The sequence below is a fragment of the Gambusia affinis genome, linkage group LG13 (assembly GCF_019740435.1).
Source record: "Gambusia affinis linkage group LG13, SWU_Gaff_1.0, whole genome shotgun sequence".
NCBI lineage: Eukaryota > Metazoa > Chordata > Actinopteri > Cyprinodontiformes > Poeciliidae > Gambusia > Gambusia affinis.
The window spans coordinates 27,971,290-27,989,052 of NC_057880.1; the positions used below are offsets into that span (position 1 = coordinate 27,971,290).

The window sequence follows — 17,763 nt, forward strand, 5'->3', positions numbered from 1 at the left end:
CAGAACCTCTCAGGTTCAGGTTCTGGTTCTGCTCTGCATCCCCAGAACCAGAACCAAACGAGGAGAAGCAGCATTCAGCATCTATGCACCAAAAATCTGGAACAAACTTCCAGAAAACTGTAAAACAGCTGAAACACTGACTTCCTTTAAATCTGGACTAAAAACCCACTTGTTTAGAGTTTTATTAGAAACGTAATCAATTATAAATTTATTGATGGAACTTGATTTAATGTTGTGTTTTTATTGTTGATTCTATGTTTCATTGTGTTTTTGTGTTTGATTTGATGTAAAGCTCTTTGAAATGCCTTGATGCTGAAATGTGTTATACTAATAAAGTTTGATTGATTGATTGATTGGTTCAAGTTTAGCCTTCAAACATACTAGTTTAATTGAACTGTATGGTTTATCCCAGATTTGGACAGTATGATATTTAAAAATGAATAATTGTGAAATGTGCAACACGTGTTTGAACATTTTAGAATCAAACTAACAGATTTATTTTTTCCTATGAACAAATTTTACTTTAGAAGGTGAAGAATAACACAGACATGAGTAAAACATGACTGAGAAACAAACTTCAGCTCTGTTGTTGTTTTACTCTGCTTCACGCTGTCACGGTTGCTAGGCAACATGAGTTACGCTGAGGTGGGGGCGGGGACAGTTGGAGCATAGACCGGTTTATTCACGGTCTACGTAGACCTGCAGGATGCAGACCTTGAATTTGGACACACCTGACTTCCAGCCCAGTGACATCACTTGTTGAAACTCTTGTCATCTACTATCTGCTAGCAAAATACTCTGACATCACTTCCTGTTACGCTGACATCACTATTGGCAATTAGGCATGACTTCCTGCCTGCGTCTCTAACAGAACACCTGCAGCACAGCTCTGCATAAACTCCAGATGTGGAAGTGTTCACCTGCACAGGTGAGTAGGAAGGTGACCTGCTCTTTGGCTGTCTGTTTCCATAGCAACCCACCCAACCGGTACCGACCGGTACCGGCTCGGTACCATCAACGAGCCGGTACCATCAACGACGCACAAACTAAAATCTGGGTGTAAAAAAAGAAATGTTTGGCAAGAATCCTCTAAAGCTGCGCCCCCTGCAGGACCAACTGAGACACTGCAGCAGGAAGCCAGGAGTCAGGGCTGCCAGGTGGTACCGGCTGGTACCGGTCGGGTTCAGGTCATCTGGACCTCAGGTTCTGTTCAGTTAGAATGTTTTGGTGACAAATTTACAGACTGGAAGGAAACACACACAGTTCTCTGGCAGGGTGTGTGTTCAGTGTGTGTTCAGTGTGTGTTCAGTGTGTGTTCAGTGTGTGTTCAGTGTGTGTTCAGTGTGTTCTGCACATGCTCAATAGAGTCCGTCAGTCTGGGAAGCGGCGCCTCCTCTCTCTGCCCCCCGGCTCTGGGGGCGAGGGGCAGATGGCTGCTTTGGGGGAAGGGGAGGGGAGACCTCAGGTTGCTGGTGGGCGGGGCTTCAGGTGGCGTCGGCGTCGGGGGAGGCCCCGCCCTCCTCCACCTGGTTGGCGCGGCCGAAGGTCTTGACTTTGGACAGAAGGTCGGCCAGCGTCTCCTTGAAGCCTTTCTCCAGCAACCAGCCCTCGCTCTCACACTCCGGGTTCTCCGGGTCGGCCATCGTTTCCAGGGCTGTGCTCAGGTACTTCAGGCCTGCCACGTCTCCCGCCTGGCTCACACACACACACACACACACACACACACACACACACACACACACACACAGAGGACAAGTGAGTCTGGACAGATCAACATGGTTCAATTCTGCACCAACCAGCAGCTTCCTGTTCCTGCAGCGATCTGATTGGAGCTTTCAGCTTTGTGAACATGCCGCAGCTTCCACCCCTGCCCCCCCCCCCCCCCCGGGGTGTTCAGGTGTTTTCAGGTGTGTTCAGGTGTGTCCTTCAGCCAGTAGCTTCAGGTATTGAACTTGTTGTTCTGACCCAGATAACGGGCCTCTTGGGCAATGTCCCTGACTTCCCAGAATGCACCCTGCTGCGGTAGATTAACCCCCCAGGCAGATTACCTGCAGCAGCTCAGCCTGGACTCGGCTCTCTAGTGGGTCCGAGTCGCTGACGGACTGGACTCGGACTGCGGCGGGTTTCTGTGACCGGTCCGGTTCAGAAGCAAACATGGCCATAAATCTGATTAACGTGGCAGCGTGCCGGGTCACCTGGTGCTGGTTCTGACGATCACCTTGTTTTAAACGGAGGATTAGAAACGCGGCTGATCCTCCATGAACCCGTCCATGGGTTAAAGACTGCAGCTGGAGGAGGCGGGCAACCGGTTACCATGGCAAGATCGATGGTCAGGCTCACATCGATGGTTCTGTTCTGGTTCCAGTTGGGTTTTGGTTCTTTTCTTGTGTCCTGTCTGAGAAGCCAGGTTAAATTTCACAGGTTCCAGTTACATCAACCCGCCAGCAGGAGGCAGAATCGTTTCACTCCGACTCCCTGATAACTTCCCAGGATGCAGCAGAGGACGAACTGGAGCGGCACGCCGCAGTTAGCATGTTAGCTGATAAAGGCTGGCTTTGAGTCTTCATCACTGGAGGCTTTCATCCACAATTTCCACCTTCAGAGGCAGGACCAGCTGAAAACAGAGGCTGCCTGTTAGCATGCTAACAGCTATCATTAGCATGCCAGCGCTAACTTTAAAGCATTTTTTTATGTTCGTATGTTCCTTTGTCAGCATAAAGGACGAGTTTTAAAGTTCGTTCTGTGAAGATTGAAATCCAATCAATAACCTCCCCTTGTTAGCTTAACATGCCAAGACTAATATAATGCTAACTTTAACATGCTAAGGCTACCTTCACAATGTTAATGACTCTGAAGGTTATAATTATATAAGTTTCTTCCTTTGTAATGTTTCCTCTGATGCTGTGAACCATGTTAAACTGCTATGCTATCCCATGCTATCTGATGCTATCCAGATGAACTCGTCTCGTATCAATTCAACGTCACACACTAACGGCCGAGCCTGTTTTAGCAGGAAAGGAGACCCAACAGTTTGAACGAGAAACGATGCAACTTCCATGAAAGAAAAACTTCAAATAAGCTAACAGGCGGGTTTGGTGAGTCTTCGGTCCTGGAACCAGACAGAGGCCATGATGAGCATTTACTTCCATAATATTACAGAACAAATCAACAGATGTCGTTCATTTTCCCTAAAATGTTTCATGGATGATAACATTTTTCTTTTTTCTCCGAAGAGTTTTTGCGGCGCTAGTGGCTCGTATTTTTGTGACAGTAAGCAGACAGGAAGGAGGGTGAGGAGAGGTTCCGATGTTTGCCTCATTTGGTACAGCAGTAGCATGCTAATGCTAATCCGTAATGTTAGTCTGTCTGGATTATTTTGTGAAGGTTTTTGCTCCAGTAAACGGCTTTGAACAGACTTCTGAATGAATGGTACAATACAGAGGTGAACACAGCTAGCTAAAAGGTTAGTTAGCTGTGACCCTAATGCACTAATAAACTTTAGCTAATGCTAGGGTGACCAGATTTCGGTTTCTGAAAAGGAGGACACTTCTTTTTTTTTGTTGGCGGGGGGGCACAAAATCCCGGACGATTTTGAAATTCCCCCCGGACATTTTTTTAGGTCTGAAAAGTAGGACATGTCCGGGAAAAAGAGGACGTCTGGTCATTCTAGCTAATGCTAAACTAATGCCATGGTATTTAGCAGGAGCTAATACTAAAGTGCTGAATCTAATCATGCTGAAATCCAGCAGAACGTGAAAAGCTCCCAAAACTACTCATATGTGAACTACTGTATTTATCTGAATAACTTTCTGGTTATGTGTTCATGTGTTTTTCTTTTCTTTTGTCAATTGCTAAATAAAGTTTCTTGGAAAAAAGGGGCAACAACAGGAAGTGGAACTGCTGCATCTAATATATCAAATAGTATTCAACAGCTTGCTAACAAAGACTCCTAAAGCAGAGCTCTGTGAAAACCACAGATCAGGATGTGGGAAATGGGAACATTGGTGGAAATATGTGACATACATTATATACAATTATAAAATAATGGGACCACCTTTTTCATGATCAAAATGTCCAATTTCTTCATATTATTCACTTTACACGATGAATATGAGCTCACATGTCAATCTGATATAATTTTCCAAGACATAACTAAAGTAAACTTGTAGCTATGAATCAAGACTTCTAAGACAAGTATATCTGTACACAAAACAACCATTTATTTACTTCTGTTTGAAACTGTTGAGAACCAGAAACAACTTAACATCTGATCATGACACCATACAAATTTGCCCCAAATTAGGCCCAGACAATAAACATGTGGAAACCAGATGTGTAGAAACGGGTTTAACACCATCAGTGCCAGTCCAGAGAGGGAAACAGAACCTCAGTGACTGGTCCTTCACATTGTTTCAGGAGAGACTGTAGCATTTGACTGTGAACCCTCTGAGTCTCTTTAATGTCTTCATGAATGGTTAGAACACACACACACACACACACACACACGTTGGCACTGGTGGCTTGTGTCGGGGTCTTCTTATATGTGGCAGTAACCACAGGTGAAGTTGCAGTGGGTGGTGAAGCTCAGGTGGGGAGTTTTCCTTCTCCAGTGCTGAAGGTCATGAGGTCTCTGGCTGTTCTGATGTGTTGCTCCATTCATTCCTCATCTGAGCTTCACTGAACCACTGGCCTCCAAAGAAATGTAAAAATTAATAAAACAAAGCTCTTATGATCTGGACTACATTTCATGTACACACACATCAGAGTCCTACTTTTACATTAGTATGTAATTGACCAGAATGACATGGGGTGAAAATCTGATCTGTTAAATAAAGCAGCATAAAGTGATGTTGTTTGGTGACGATCCTGTCAGGCTCAAAAAACACTTCAGTTGATAAAACTACGATTCTCTCGGTAATTAAAAGAAAAATCACGCAGTGTTAAAAACAGTAACAAGTTAATTTATATTTTTCAACTGGAAGAACATCATCATAATATTAGCTCACACATCTGCAGACACGGAGGGAGGATGGAGAAATGGCCGTTTTATTATAACGGTCCTCAACTTTTATTTTGACTGAAAAACAGCTGCCATGTGTTGAGTCCTCCATTAAAAAATAGCCGAGGTAAAGTTTAAGTAGTGAAGCATCCACACTAATCTGTTTTGGGAGCTGTAGGACTCAAGATAAAGGCTTCAAACGGTAAAATCGGCCAGCATTCAGCTAACGTTTAGCTAGCTTAGCATGACTTCAGTACTAAGGAAAAGTTCACCGGTACATCACTATTAGTAAGGATTACGTTCCAAATGTATATTTCTGTGTAAATTCAAAACAAGTAAAACATTTCTTACCTTTTGTTCGGGAAAAAAGCCAAATCTTCAAGTCCACTTTATCCATAAAAAAGAGAAAGAAAGCACTCAACTATCCGCTTTTTTTTTTTCAACTTTTTAACCGTCCTCACGAAATGAAGAATCTTCTAGCGTGGGGGTTGGGCTTGTAAACATCTCGCGAGATTTTCGAAATAACACGAAATATATATATATCAGACTTAAACCCTATACTTTGTATTATTTTATTTATTTATTAGGCATTTTGAACTTTACTTTCACACCTTTTTTATTTTTTTAGTTAACTATATTCTTTACATTATTATCAAATATTTCTATTAACATATAAATATAAGTGTCGCCTTGTCTTAAAGTTGAAGTTTGTGCCTCTGGCATAACGTAGCTGAGTTAAAGTTTATGTAACGTAACATATATGTAAGTTATGCCAGAGGCACATAAAGTAAAGTACATGTGAGAAGTATGTGGTCACATGTTGAATAAACCATGGATCACGTGATCAAAATGGTTTATCTCATGTGAATTTCATGGGATTTTTTGTAAGGGCACTGTAAAGCACGGTGGAGGAGGGATGATGATGTGGGACAGTTTGTGACTAATGGATTCCTGATAATGAAGCTGCAGTTCTGACTGACCAGTGAGAACCAGACAGACGCCACGACGCTTCACTTACTCCAGTTCTGTTCCTTTAAGAACGGATGTTGCTGGCGCCAGAGGCTGATTGGCTGCAGCAGTGTGGGCGGAGCCTTACCTCCAGGATGATGGTGAAGATGAGCAGCGCTCCGATGCTGTTCATGATGCCGCTGTAGTAGGAGAAGACGGCCTGGCGGCAGCCGCGGTTCCAGATGTTCAGCTCCTCAGTGCGGTGGTCGTAGTCGTAGTGGGCGGAGTTATTGGTCAGGTGATGCTGGATGCAGGGGCGGGGCGAGCCGGGGTTACAGCAGCTGAACGGGACGCTGTCCATCAGGTACTTCCCCTCCACATTACTGAGGACGCGGCTGAGGGACAAACACAACAGGTCAGACCCTGCTCAGGTATGAGATGGAGAATCATGGAGGGTTCCTCATGGAAGGATGACCTTCCCAACTGAGCATGCTCAGACTGACTGATCAGCACAGAAGATACTAAACTTTTAAAAATCAGTGAAATGTTGCAGCATCAGGGAGGTGAAGTTCTGGTTCTGGTTCTGGTTCTAGCCCCCTGAGCCTTCACACCTCCAACTGGTCGTGTTAGAGACCTGATTGGTCCTTCAGTACCTCCAACCACTTCCTGCTCCACCCGCCATGACCCTGGAACTCCACCAGAACCTCCTCCAGAACCCCAGCAGAGACCACCCTACACACTAATCAGTTCAGGATCTTCAGCCACCCTCTGCTTTTTATTATTATTGCTGTGAACTTTGACCTCCTTAAGCCCAGATTGATCCCCTGCTGAGTCCCTGAATCCAACAATCCACCTGCAGCTTTACCTCACTAAGGAACTAAAACCAGCACCAGATTCTCGGTCTGAACCCGCCCTGCCGTGTTCTGTACTCACTCTTTGACCACGTCGTTGCTCATGTCCAGGTAGCGGTTGCTGATCCACTGCACCTCGAACCAGTCCCTGAAGTTGTTGTTTCCGCAGCACCTGAACTCGATCTGAGTCATGTCCAGCGTCCGCTTCATGAAGCAGCGTCCCGGTGTGTCCGTGTCCTTGTAGAAGCGGATAGCGTTCTTCAGGCCCTCGGCCAGCGTCAGGTACACGGCGAACTGCATGAGGAAGGAGAGCAGCACCAGCAGCAGCAGCAGCGCATTGAAGCCGCAGCACAGCAGCATGTAGGGCCGCAGCATCGGCTTCATCTTGGAGAACTTCTGGGGGTCCAGAGAGTCGTGGCACAGCTTCCCCCCGAAGGCATTCAGGCCGCAGGACAGCATGCCCACCAGGATCAGCAGGTTGGGCACCAGGTGACTCTCGTTGTTGTCCATGATCTCGCTCCTCTTCCTCAGCTCGATCTTGAAGAAGATGCCGAGGCTGAAGAGGATGATGCCCACGATGACGGCGAGCCAGTAGAGCATCCAGAGACCCTGAGCCAGCTTGACCCGCTTCTGCAGGTTGAACTTCTGCGACAGGAAAGGCATGGCGTCGGCTCACGGCGACGGTCCCGAACAGGTCTGCAGAACGACGAGGCTCAGAGCCGCAAGCCGTTCCAGGAGGAGCTCAGGAACTGGACTGCAGGGTTCTGAGTCATGATGGAGAACCGGCAGCTGGAACCAGTGCAAAGCGGAATGGAGGTGTGAATGTGAGCGGCAGCCTGGCGTCCTGCTAAAGCCGCTCCTGATCTGATTAGCAGAGGATCATCTGAGGTTCTAATCCTCCAATTACTGCTAATGGGTTTGGAGCTAAGCAGCAGCTTCCTGTCAGATGGCTCACCTTGCCCCGCCCCCGCGCAGGTGAGGCCCAGCATCCCGGTAGGATGCTGTTACTATGACAACAGCTTCCCAACAGTCAACATGTCAGCTATGGCGCCACCCCCAGGATCAGACAGGTCTTCAGTCCATCAGAGAACAGGACAGACCAGAACCGTCGCCATGCCAAACACGACGTAATAGGCGGAGCTTCCCTGGTAGTCATGGTAACTGCCCTGAAAAGATCCTCAAAGTCCTGATCCAGGTCCACTGCCACCAAATGACAAGCTTGGCTGACCCTGTGGGCGGCCAATGCCCCCCAATGCCGTCGGGCCTGGAATGATTCACTCATAGCTAGCCCGCCCGCATTGGTCTCAAAGAATCTCAGGCTTTCGGCTCTTCTGCAGTTTTCTGGCAGTTTGTTCCAGATTTGGGTAAAAAGCATAGAAGCTGCCTCTAGGTCAGAGGTCACCGACCTTCTAGAGACTGGGAGCTGCTTCCTGGGTCCAGAGCAACACGAAGGGCTGCTGGTTTGATTCAGACATAAATATTGTTGTCTCAGCCTTTATAACAATATTAATATATGTATATATGATCATATTAATGTTAGGGATTACTGACAATAGTTATCAGTAATAATTGGTTCATTACTATCATGAGATCAGAAGTTCTTAGTTCAGAGTTGTGAGTTTGATTCCCTGTTGGAGATTTTCTGTCTGATTCTAAATTGTCCAAAGTGACTGAGAGTCTGGATTGTTGCAGCTGCAGCTGAACATCTGGAGGCACTGAGAGATTTTCCTTTAGATACAAACAGAAAAGTTATTATTTTATTATCCAACCCTCTTTACTATTAACTAAACTGTGGAGAGAAGAGAAAATTATTTTGTGCCAAAACATTTTGTATGTAGCACATCAGTGTTGATCTTTGGGGGTCAAAGGTCAGCCAGAGCCTGAATCTGATTGGTTAGTTTATTTTTTCTGTGAGTTAAAAATGATGAATGGAGTTTGAATCTCCTGTTGTTCTAAGATCCTGAGTTTTTTACAGTGTTCGGTTCTGTTGGGTCGTCGGTTTATTAGTTTTTTGTGGTTTGGTGAACTGAACAGTTGACGGGTCGCCTGTTGAAACCAGGAGATGTTGAATAAAAATGTCCGACAGATCAGAAGGTAAACCTGAACCACTGAAGCAGAACACACTTTGTTTTATTTTAATACAAACGATGTTAAATGATAAAGACATGGAAGTGAAGCCTATAAACCCAGTAGATCCACGTCCAGAGGAGGATGTAGATTCCAGGTCCAGGTGGTGTCAGAGTCCAGAGGAGCAGAAGGTGAAGCAACAATGTTTGATTCATTGGGAACGTTTCCACTAGATTAAATGGTTTAACCCTCAGTTTTAGCTCCACGCTCAGGAAGAGCAGCAGAGGTCAGTTAACTGGTGACCCATCAGCTCTGCAGGTCAGGAAACATCAAAGAAGCTCATAAACCGGCGACCCAACAGAACCGACCCGGTAAAAAGCTCCACCGGGATCCAAACGGCTCTTAGAACTACAGGAGGTTCAAACTCTGATCATTCAGTTTTAGATTACAGAAAAAACACCAAATAAACAAAAGCAAACTGACCAATAAGATTTAAGCTCTGGAGTGACCTTTGACCCCCACAGACTCAGACGTGAGCTACATACAAGATGTTTGGACACATAAGATCTTTATTTTCTCCACAATTTTGTTAATAGTAAAGAGGGTTCATAATAAAAATTTCAGAAATTATTCTTTTCTTTTTTCACTTCAAGGAAAATCTTAAGGTAGGCAGAGAGGAAGCAGCCTGCAGGCGCCGCCGCCCTGCGATAAAACCCTGCAGGCTTCTGACCAGTTCTGAACTTTAACCATAGAAAAGAGTTTTATGCATAAAGCAATTTATTTTAAACATTTTTTTTAGAATTTGCTTATTTTTATCTAAATATAAACAAATGTTATTCATTCAATAACATTGAATTAAATCATTTCGTTGGCAGTGCTCCCCAATGACAGTGGCTATTTTTAGAAGTTGCTCCGCGGCCACTGACAGCGTCCTCTCGGCCGACCGGGGGCCCGCGGGCCCCGTGTTGGTGACCCCTGGTCTACATGTTTGGTTCTGGGGACCAGAACCAGAAGACCTCGGGTCAGCAGGTTTACCCAGCAGCAGTCTGGTTGAAGCTCCTTCCTGGTTTTAGCCAGAATCCGACCGGACCGGACCGGACCGGACCGCTTGACCCAGAGCTGCTGCCTCCAGTGGACAGACTGAATCCAACAGTCACCTGAGCTGGACCCGATCAGGAAGGATGGGCTTTTATTCTGGAACATTCGCACTATTTATCCTGGAAGGTTCCCACCTGGACCCGTCCTGTTCTGACAGAACCTCCATCATGGCTTCAGCCGAGCCTCCTGGGTCGTAAATTATTTTATTTTATTTTATTTTTTTTAACAAAGACTTTGTTTTATCAGATCAATATTCAAAATCAATGAATAATACAATAAGTCAGAAACAACAATTTCCAATACAAACAGTTGAACAACAACAAACAAACAAATCGGCGAGAAAAAAATCCAGAATTTTTTACATGGGGGATGAAATGAAGGAAAATCTTTCTCCATTGACTTTTGTCTTTATCATAACAGAGATATATGTTAAGTCTACCTGTAAAATATGTACCTGTGTGTTTACATTTATCTTACTTACTATAATATTAATTGGAAATGTGTCTTCAAAGGTTCCATATTTTCTCAAATAAACCAGTGGACAAGTTTAATTTTGCAGTTATTTTCTCCATCATATAAACGTTCACTAGTTTCTCTTTCCATTGATTTACAGAAGGGGGTAAAGGTTTATACCAACATACTGTTATCATTTTTTTGGCTATGGGAACAAGGACACCAAATAAGTATTGTTCTTCTTTACTTAAATTATTTGGGGGAATTTCCAGAACAAAGATCCGAGGGTTTTAATCAATATAAGTGTGCAAGATATTTGAAATTTCCTCTCTAATTCCCTCCCAAAAGACATGAGTGTGATCTCTGACTAGTCCGCAGTGTCTCCAATACAAATTTGATTTAGTTTGATCAAATCTAGAAATAATATATGGAGTTTTGAAATTTCTAACGATTATTTTCCAATAAAATTATTTCCCTGTTGGACACTTAGTCCCACTCTTCATCTTCAGTCACAACATTCATTTCTAGTTTCCATCTTTCTTTTATCCTTCAACAGACATGATTGTAAGCATTTGTATAAATTTGACACAGTATTATTAGATTTTTTTTCTTGGTGATCTTTATAAAGAATAATTCTAAATCAGTAGGTCGTGACTGAAGAAGGGACCATTCTGTGTGGGACATCAGGTAACTTCTCAATTGTAAATATCTATAAAAATCAGCTGTGCTCAATCCATACTTCTCCTTAATCTGGTTAAAAGATTTCAGAATCTCCCTTTCAAACAAATCATCAATAAAAATTAAATTCTTGCTTTGCCAGGTTCAAAATCCTGGATCTTGTTGCCCTGGTTTAAAGTCTATTATATCCAAATTTTTTAAGCTCTATATATAGATTGAGGAGCTTTCATATTTTTTCATAATCATGTTTAAAGTCCTTTGAGTGCTTTTCATCCATATATTTGTAATTTTGTACTGACTAACATTACTGATTTCCAGAATACCAGGGCCTGTAAAGAAAGTTTAGGGCTTGCGCTTTGTTCCAATGTCAGCCATGTTGTTTCTTTATTCTTTGTTAGCCAATCTACACTTGCATGTAGTTGTGCTGCCCAGTAATATAATTTTAAGTTTGGTACATTAAGACCTCCATAAGGTTTACCACTGGTCAACTGAGTAAGTTTTATTCTGGCCTTTCTCTTCTGCCAAATAAATGTAGAAATCATTTTTTGCATTTTATTTAATTTTGTCGTTGGAACCCAAATAAGAAGGACCATAAACAAATATAACAATCTAGGGAGAATATTCATTCTGATTGATTCAATCCTTCCAAAAAAGGAAAGCGGTAAAATATCCCATCTATCTACGTCTTTTTGAATTTGGTCCAATAGCTTCCCAAAATTTGCTTTATATAATTTGGAAACATCCGTGGTAATATTGATTCCCAAATATCGAAATCTGTTAGGTGACCAGTTGAAATTCAGTGATTTGGATAGTTCTGGGGCCAGGAGCCTCTCAGCATCATGGCCTCTGACTTTGATTCATTAACTTTATATCCTGAGACCACACCAAAGTCTTCAAACATTTTAAAATATTTGGTATAGAAGTTATTGGGTCTCTTATACACAGAATGACGTCATCAGCATACAGCACAGGTGTCAAACTCCAGGCCTCGAGGGCCGCAGTCCTGCAGTTTTTAGATGTGCCACAGGTACAAAACACTGGAATGAAATGGCTTAATTGCCTCCTTCTTATGTAGATCAGTTCTCCAGAGCCTTAATGACGTAATTATTCAATTCAGGTGGTGCAGAAGAGGCACATCTAAAAGTTGCAGGACAGCGGCCCTTGAGGACTGGAGTTTGACACCCCTGGCATACAGTGATAGTTTGTGAGTCCTGATTTTATCTGGTATGCCTAGGATTGATGAGTCTGTTCTTATTAGTTCTGCTAAAGGTTCTATACTGATAGCAAACAGGATCGGTGACGAGTTCCTCTTTTTAAGGGGAAACTTTCTGACAAATAACCATTAGTGCGTACTCTAGAGGTTGGACTGGAGTACAGCACCTCAAACCAACTGATGAAGTTTTCATTAAAGCCCATCTTCAATAGGACCTGCTTCAGGAACAACCAATCCACCCAATCGAATGCCTTCTTGGCATGTAGGCTGAGAAGCATGGATGTGTGAGGGCTTTGTTGACCAATTGAAATTATATTTAGGGTACGTCTGATATCATTTAATCCGAGTCTATTGGGTTTAAAGCCTGTCTGATCAGGATTGATAAGTTTGTTAATAATCTTTTGTAGTCTTTTGGCCAAGATGGCACTTAAAATCTTAAAGTCATTACACAGCAGACTTATTGGTCTATAAGAGGCGCATTGTGTGGGGTCTTTACCTTCTTTGTATATGACTGAGATAATTGCTTCTGCCCATGTTTTAGGTGGGTCTTTGAAGCCTAAACATGATTAAACACTCTGCATATGTGGGATAAGCTCAGCCTGAAATTCTCCTGGAAATCTGTCTGCTCCTGGTGATTTATTATTTTTAAGTTTTCCTATAACAGATTTTATTTCTCCTTCGGTAATTGTCCCCACTAATGATTTAGCCTCTTTCTCATCAAGTTTATTAAGATTAATTTGTTGCAAAAATTGCCTAATTTTATTTAATTTGTTAGGATTTGTCTCTGAATTATATAGTTGTCTGTAGTATTTTGAAAATGCATTTGCGATTTCTTTGGGATGCGATACTAGTTTTTTGGATACTGGGCACGTAATTTTTTGAACGGTTCGACTCGCCTGCGATTTTCTGAAATGCTAATAGTCTACTTGCTTTATTTCCCTGCTCATAGTATTTTTGGTTTGCAAAATGTAAAGCGCCCTCTGCTTTATAAGTTAGTAACTCATTTAAATCTTGTCTACATTTACTAAGTTCCTGTAATACATTGTCATCATTCGTTCTTTTATGTTTAGTCTCAAGGTTCTTAATCTGTTCTTGTAAGTTTTCTTGTTTTTTCTCCCGTTCCTTTTTAACTTTTGAAGAAAATGAAATAATTTTATCCCTCAAATATGCTTTGGCTGTGTCCCATAGAATTATCATTAATATCTAAAAAGAAATTTAAATCGTCTTTTATATATTGTATTGTCTCTGGATTATTTAAAAGCGATACGTTCAATCTCCATAATTTAAATGATTTCTCCAGGTTGATATTTAATGACATTATCACAGGACCGTGGTCTGAAATAGTTTGAGGTTCGATATGACAGTCCACCACTCTGTGGGTTGCTTGTTTGGGAACGCAGAAGTTTATTCTGGAACCTTTGAGAAGTGAGTATAGTCTCTGATCTTTGGGTGTCAATCAGCCCCAACTCCTCCAATAGACTCTTCAATGCTTTTGTTTTTGATAGTTGATATTGTTGTTCTGTTGGAAATTTGAAAATTTGGGTTAGCTCTTTAAAAAAAACCCTGGATTATCTTCATTTGGGGCGTAAATATTCATAATTGTAAGAGTGAACCAACCACCATCATCCAGCGACCTTCTTTATCTTTGAGTATGTTTTCTGCTACAAAGCATAAAGATTTATGAAACATTATTGCTACTCCTCTTTTTTTGTAGTTTCCATAGGATGCACTAAATATCTGTCTCTCTTTAATTTAGCATGTTCTATCTCATTTAAATGAGTTTCTTGTAGAAGCCCAAACCTCAACATTTTTAATTGCGTTAGAATTTTTTTTCGTTTTATAACGTGATTTACTCCATTAATATTGTAAGTAACAATTTTCAAAGTTGTCATATTTATATGAAAACAAAAAGAAAGTTACATCCCTCCAGTAATATGTTGATCTCTATGCAAATATCTTTAATAGTCAAAATCAGCTCGCCGAAAAACAATGAACAGAATGAACAAGTAGTCAGATCTTCATCTTCACAGAACTTCCAGGTTTTCCATGCTGCCCTTTGGGAAAACATAGGCAGGACATTCCTGATGTAAAATGGACAGAGATAATGGTCTCCCTGGGAGAATTACACCATGTGTGTAAGCAGTAGACCACATAGTGAACCAAATGCCCAAAAAAGAAGAAAGAAAAAATGGAAAAAAGTAAAACACTCACTGCGAACACGCCAACCGTTAGTCCATAAGTATTAATATAATATTATACCTGTATGTCCTTATTTATATTTTTAACAAGATCCACCTTTGAATAAAATGTCAGCTAGACCAGGATAGAATCAGGTAAAACATTACCGTCTCAACCCACCGAGTTCAGTATGGCCCTGATGTCCATGTCATCCAGACCTGGGTCGGCTCTTCCACGTCTCCCCTGGGTCGGCCGGTTGTTGTGTAGCAACTCTCTCTCCAGGACGTCCCGCTCATCCACCTCCACCGGGATCCCGAGTTCCTTCAGAGTGGATTTGGCCTCCAATAGAGAGGAGAAGGTCTTGACACCCTTCTCCAAAAACAGCCCAAGTTGAGCCGGGTATGGAGACTGTGCCTTTATATTCCGTTCCTGCAGCTTTTTAATGACCTCACGCACTTGTTTTCTTTTTCTCTGCACTTTGGTGGAGTAATCTTGGTCAAAGAAAATTTTGTTTCCCCGAAACTCTATTTCCACGCACACTGCAGCACCAGCTGCTTAACATTGAAATCCAAAAAGCGAACTATTATGGATCTCGGTGAAGATGCCGGTTTCAGCTTCGGAACTGTGGCTCTATGGGCTCTCAATGCAAATATCCGTTCCATCAGGTAGCTTCAGCGCAGATTTTAAAAAATCTTTAATAAACGGGATCATCTCTTTTCCTTCTAAATCTTCCTTTATCCCATACACTCTTATATTGTTCCTGCGCATCCTATTCTCTATATCATCCAGTTTTGCGGTTATTTTGGCGTCTTTTTTAAGTAAGTAAGCTAGCACCCGTTCCTGCTGTAGGCCACGGTCTTCTGCGTTACTCACTCTCTCTTCCGCTGTGTTCAGTCTCTCTTCTAGTGTATCGATTCTCTTTTTTATTTCTGCAATCGAAGCCTCCGTCCGGGATTGGGATTCCAAAATGTCTCGTTGCGCCGTTCCAGATTCTTCTCGAAATTTGCGGAGCTCTGTTAGCATTAACAGGTCGGTCCCTGTTTCATTCTGAGTTAAGCTAGCATCAAGTGTTAGCTGTTTCTGTGTCGTCTTCGCATCATCGTTTTTCCCCATCTTCTGATCTTTTCTTGTAGTCTTTTGTGACGAGGTCATTGTGGTAGCGTCTTCTGGATATGTAGGTGGAATTAAATTCTAATAACAGGCGAATTAAGAGATATTTCGGTCAGAGCGTCGTCTGCGAGCGTCTCTACTCAGGCATGCCGGAAGCGGAAGTCAATTATTTTATTTTTTAAACTTTTTTACATCCATCCATCCATCTTCTTCCGCTTATCCGGGGTCGGGTCGCGGGGGTAGCAGCTTCAGAAGGGAGGCCCAGACTTCCCTCTCCCCAGCCACTTCCACCAGCTCCTCCAGGAATCCCAAGGCGTTCCCAGGCCAGCCGAGAGACATAGTCCCTCCAGCATGTCCTGGGTCTTCCCCAGGGCCTCTTCCTGGTGGGACATGAACTCCTCACCAGGGAGGCATCCAGGAGGCATCCTGACCAGATGCTCCTCAACTGGCCCCTCTCGATGTGAAGGAGCAGTGGCTCTACTCTGAGTCCCTCCTGGATGACTGAGCTTCTCTCTCTAAGGGAGAGCCCAGACACCCTACGGAGAAAACCCATTTCGGCCGCTTGTATCCGTGATCTGGTTCTTTCGGTCATGACCCAAAGCTCATGACTATAGATGAGGGTGGGAACGTAGATCGACCGGTAAATCGAGAGCTTCGCTTTTTGGCTCAGCTCTCTCTTCACCACGACGGACCGGTACAGCGCCCGCTTGACGGCAGACGCTGCACCAATCCGCCTGTCGATCTCCCGCTCCCTTCTTCCCCCATTCGTGAACAAGATCCCGAGATACTTGAACTCCTCCACTTGGGGCAGGACACCCCCCCTGACCCGGAGAAGGCACTCTACCCTTTTCCGGCTCAAGACCATGGCCTCAGATTTGGAGGCACTGATCACCATCCCAGCCACTTCACACTCGGCTGCGAACCGCTCCAGCAAGAGCTGCAGATCACGACCTGATGAAGCCAAAAGGACCACATCATCCGCAAAAAGCAGAGATTTGATCCTAAGGCCACCAAAACGGATCCCCTCAACACCTTGGCTGGTCCAGAGATTCTGTCCATAAAAGTAATGAACAGAATCGGTGACAAAGGGCAGCCCTGGCGGAGTCCAACTCTCATACAGGGACCTGACAGCCCGTATCAAGGAGCCCGGTACCCCATACTCCCGGAGAACCCCCACAGGGCTCCCGGAGGGACACGGTCGAACGCCTTCTCCAAGTCCACAAAACACATGTAGACTGGTTGGGCGAACTCCCAGAACCCTCCAGGACCTGCTGAGGGTGTAGAGCTGGTCCAGTGTTCCAGAACCAGAACCAGAACCACACTGCTCTTCCTGAATCCGAGGTTCAACAATCCGACGGACCCTCCTCTCCAGAACCCCCGAATAGACCTTGCAGGGAGGCTTAAGAGTGTGACACCCCTGTAATTGGAGCACACCCTCCGGTCCCCATTTTGAACAGGGGGACCACCACCCCGGTCTGCCAATCCAGGGGAACTGCCCCCGATGTCCATGCGATATTGAAGAGCTGCGTTAGCCAACACAACCCTACAACATCCAGAGCCTTGAGGAACTCCGGGCGGATCTCATCCCCCCCCCCGGGGCCCTGCCACCGAGGAGCTTTTTGACCACCTCGGTGACCTCGACCCCAGAGATCGGAGAGCCCAATCCAGAGTCCCCAGGCTCAGCTTCCACAATAGAAGGCATGTCGGTGGGATTGAGGAGGTCTTCAAAGTATTCTGCCCACCGGCCCACAACATCCCGAGTTGAGGTCAGCAGCACACCATCCCCACTGTAAACAGTGTTGGTGCTGCACTGCTTCCCCCTCCTGAGACGCCGGATGGTGGACCAGAATCACCTCGAAGTCGTACGGAAGTCTTTCTCCATGGTGTCTCCAAACTCCTCCCACGCCCGAGTTTTTGCCTCAGCAACCACCCAAGCCACATGCCGCTTCGCCCGCCGGTACCCATCAGCTGCATCCGGAGTCCCACAGGCCAAAAAGGTCCAATAGGACTCCTTCTTCAGCCTGACAGCTTCCCTCACCGAAGGTGTCCACCAACGGGTTCGAGGGTTGCCGCCGCAACAGGCACCGACAACCTTGCGGCCACAGCTCAGATGAGGCGCCTCGACAATGGAGGCAGGAACACGGTCCACTCAGACTCCATGTCCCCCA

The 17,763-nt window shown here is 44.3% G+C and overlaps 1 protein-coding gene across 1 annotated transcript; it reads right to left on the reverse strand.

The window, feature by feature from the left end:
* Positions 1-246: 246 nt before the first annotated feature.
* prph2b (peripherin 2b (retinal degeneration, slow)) lies at positions 247-7,526 on the reverse strand. The gene is made up of 3 exons (XM_044136793.1): positions 6,881-7,526; positions 6,096-6,342; positions 247-1,691 (listed from the first exon to the last, which is right to left on the reverse strand). The coding sequence occupies exons 1-3, from the start codon at positions 7,459-7,461 to the stop codon at positions 1,485-1,487; spliced, it is 1,035 nt and encodes a 344-aa protein (XP_043992728.1). The 5' UTR covers positions 7,462-7,526; the 3' UTR covers positions 247-1,484.
* Between the last annotated feature and the right edge of the window lie 10,237 nt (positions 7,527-17,763).